This window comes from Amblyomma mixtum, chromosome 2, assembly GCF_055824585.1.
Source record: "Amblyomma mixtum isolate Tamu chromosome 2, ASM5582458v1, whole genome shotgun sequence".
Classification (NCBI taxonomy): Eukaryota; Metazoa; Arthropoda; class Arachnida; order Ixodida; family Ixodidae; genus Amblyomma; species Amblyomma mixtum.
The window spans coordinates 75,555,972-75,559,384 of NC_143013.1; the positions used below are offsets into that span (position 1 = coordinate 75,555,972).

Here is a 3,413-nt window from a genome sequence, read left to right on the forward strand (position 1 = left end):
AATGTGGCGGTTTGTTCATAGTCCATAGGTATTTTAGCTTTTATAGTTCTGCAGAAGAAAATCTTACTTCTTTATTTGAAACCTGTTCTTCCCATTAAGAATTTTTTTATTCTATGTTATTTCTCGTATTTCTTTCAGGCAGCTTTTTTTTACGCGTCTTAGCCTTCCTTCTTTTTCATATTACCGTATGTGTAATGAAGACGACCATCCCCCTAACCGCATTGCCATCGTTCACAGCGAGAGCCTGCTCGACCGTGGACGGTTCTGCGCTGAGGAATGAGAATGAAGACGATGAAGACAATCAGATACTCCGTCTGAATCGGAAGCGCGCTTCAATCGGCATCCGAGGGGCCAGCACGACAACTCCTCGTCGACACCTGCGTGAGGGAAATGCACAGTTGGCTGGAAGCTCTACGCGACGCCCTGGCCCCGGCGCGTCTGTGGTCAGCGCTGCCGATGGGGCTCGCGCTGGGAGTAACGCCATTCCTGCTGGCGCTACTGCTGGCCCACCACTGCTCGGGGGTGCGCTACTTCGTAAGGATTTCCTTCTACTACGTCGTCGTCAGCCTGGTATCGCTGGTTTGCTGCCTGCCCAGCCTTGCCACGCCCAGGAGGCCCGGCAACCTGCTGCACGTGTGGCGCGTGTTCCGAGGACGCAGCGGCTGGCTCTTCGGCGTCGACTTCCAGGTGCTGCACGCCGAGAGGCTGCAGTCGCTCGGCAACTGCATTCTGGTCGCCAACCACCAGAGCTCCCTGGACATAATCGGCATTGTGTGCAACTGGCGCCTCTTCCATCCTTGCGTGCCGGTGATGAAGCGATGGTTCCTGTTCAGCGGGCCCGTGGGACTCATCTGCTGGCTGTCCGGAAGTGTCTTCGTGGACCGCAGCAACAGCGAACGCGGCCGCCAGGCTCTGAACGCCAAGCTGCGCGACGTTAGGGAAGGAAGGCTCAGCATGTTCGTGTTTCCCGAAGGAACGAGGAATGCGGAGCCCCAGTTGCTGCCCTTCAAGAAGGGTGCCTTCTACATGGCCGTCCAGTGCCAGGTGCCCATCGTCCCCATTGTGTTCTCCAGGTATTCCAGTTTTTTCGATATGAAGAAGAAAATCTACAACAATGGTAGGGTGACAATGACTGTGCTCCCTCCGGTGTCCACGCGTGGAATGGGCACCGAGAGTGTCTCCGAGCTCACTAGCCGAGTGCAGGCACTTATGCAGCAGCACATCGACTGGGAGCTCGCCAATGACGGCCAGACGCCGGACATGGAGAATGATTACCGAGGCCGCGGTGAAACGCGGAAGGGCCTGTCCCCACGTCACGTTGAGTAAAGCTCACCGGACAAATCGCGCACGCTCATGTGACTTGCACGGTATCGCACTCACGTGAGAGGCGTCGGTGCAGCCTAATAAACCGAAAAAGAAGATGCAGGAATGACAGAGAAAGACTTACGAATGGTGGCTGCGTTGAAAATTGACGTTGTAAATACGTGTACATAGAGCTTGCCCCAACCTAAGAGGAACGGTCGGCAAAGGTGCGTGCAGACTCACTTTTGGTCTGTCCATGAGGTCAAGTTAATAAAAGCCAATACGGCTGCTCGAATAACTGATTTTGGTCTAAAAGGGAGTTTATTTTTATACTTAGGTGCATTGTGCCATGCAGATCACGGCTTCCTAGGATCAGGATCGGCACCTGCTGAACAGCTAATACAAGAGGATCACGCTCTGAGCGATGACATTGTGACTTGGGGAAATCCCATCTTATCTTTAATCGTGGTAGCTCGGAAACTCTTTAACCTGTTACGATGTATGACAAGCTAACTTTATTGTTTCGCTCTGCTGAGATCGGTTTGTAAGCCCACCTGCATGTGGTGCACATTTGAGACCCTTCATCGAGATTTCAAGGTATTGCGCAGGAATCTGGCATAATCATATGCTTCATGTATCTAGCATTGCTAGTACTGAAGAAATCGCCACTTTTTGTCTCTTTTTTTCTTTAAAACCTTCTGTTTTAAGCGCGGAGCACGACTCTGAGATGCTCAGCTCGCTTCTTCACACTGAGCTGCGACATATGTGTCTCAGAAGGGATTGCCAATCCCTTCAATCTGACCTTGATTCAGTAACAGCATGGTGCTCAACCTGGCTTATGCAACTTAATCATTCAAAAACTAAATTGATGTCTTTTACTAACCGAATGTCTCGAATTCAAACAGCATACTCCTTAAATAATACCTCACTCGAGCTAGTCACCACGTATAAATACTTAGGACTTCACCTTCATTCAGACTTAGCATGGAACCACCATATTAACCTTATGCTTGCATCTGCTAATCGGTCATTAGGTCTCTTAAAACATAACCTAAAGCATGCTCCTCCTCACCTCCGTGCTCATGCCTATACCACTCTAATTCGACCTAAAATTGAATATGCCTCGGCTATTTGGGACCCTTACCAATCTTACCTAATAAATAACATTGAATCATTGCAGAACCGCGCCGTTCGTTTTATTTACTCCGATTATTCACGTAACACCAGCGTCACAGCCTTAAAGAAACGCGCAGGTCTCCAGGATCTATGTCTCCGCCGTAAAATTGCACGACTGTCACTTTTTCATAAGCTTTATCATCATCCATCACTTCATAACGACTTTTTTTCTTCGCCTACTTCGATTTTTGACCGCCGCGATCATCCCTTTAAAGTTAGACGTTTCACGTGCAGAACATTTATCTATGCGCATTCATTCTTACCACGCACAATATCTGACTGGAACACTCTGCCTTCACATATCGCAACCACCACTGATCCTGATAAATATTTTAAACTTATATCTTCAATAACTACTGCTTAACTCTTCGCATACATTGTTATTTTATTTGTTCATGGCTTCCTTTTTTGCAGGGTTTGTTACTAAAAAGATTCATTGTATTAGTGTTCTGTTTGTATAATTTCAATAATGCAGTAATCTTCGTTCTTTGCCGCGCTGCCATTCTTTTGATTCTTTTGCTTACTTATATGTCATGCAAAGTGTCTTATTTGTGCTTTTGATTGATTCTTTTGCTTACTTATTTCATCCAGTGTGTCTTATTTGTGCTTTTGTTGTTTGTTTTATATTTGTGGTTTTTCTTTTATTCTGTTCAATTGCCTGTGCCCCCCCCCCCCTATGTAATACCCTCTCGAGGGTCTTTAGGGGTATTCTGTATAAATAAATAAATAAATAAATAGTGGCCGGAAAGCTGGAACTCTAACCGAGACGTTAAATATCAGTGGTAACTACTGCCAGGCTAACCTGGCAATTTATGGCCTGCAAAGGGATTAACCCTAGTCGGCTTGTCTGAATCGATAGCCAGCGACTTCAAAGCCTATGACTTGGTCTGGATGAAGCAAAAGGCTTGGGTTAGTCTTTCATCGCTTGATTTATT

General features: G+C 47.1%; 1 protein-coding gene across 1 annotated transcript; it reads left to right on the forward strand.

Annotated features, from left to right (window-relative positions):
* The first annotated feature begins 390 nt into the window (after positions 1-390).
* Positions 391-1,326, forward strand: LOC149359788 (1-acyl-sn-glycerol-3-phosphate acyltransferase beta-like). The gene has a single exon (XM_089567748.1). The coding sequence runs from the start codon at positions 391-393 to the stop codon at positions 1,324-1,326; it is 936 nt and encodes a 311-aa protein (XP_089423874.1).
* The last annotated feature ends 2,087 nt before the right edge of the window (positions 1,327-3,413 follow it).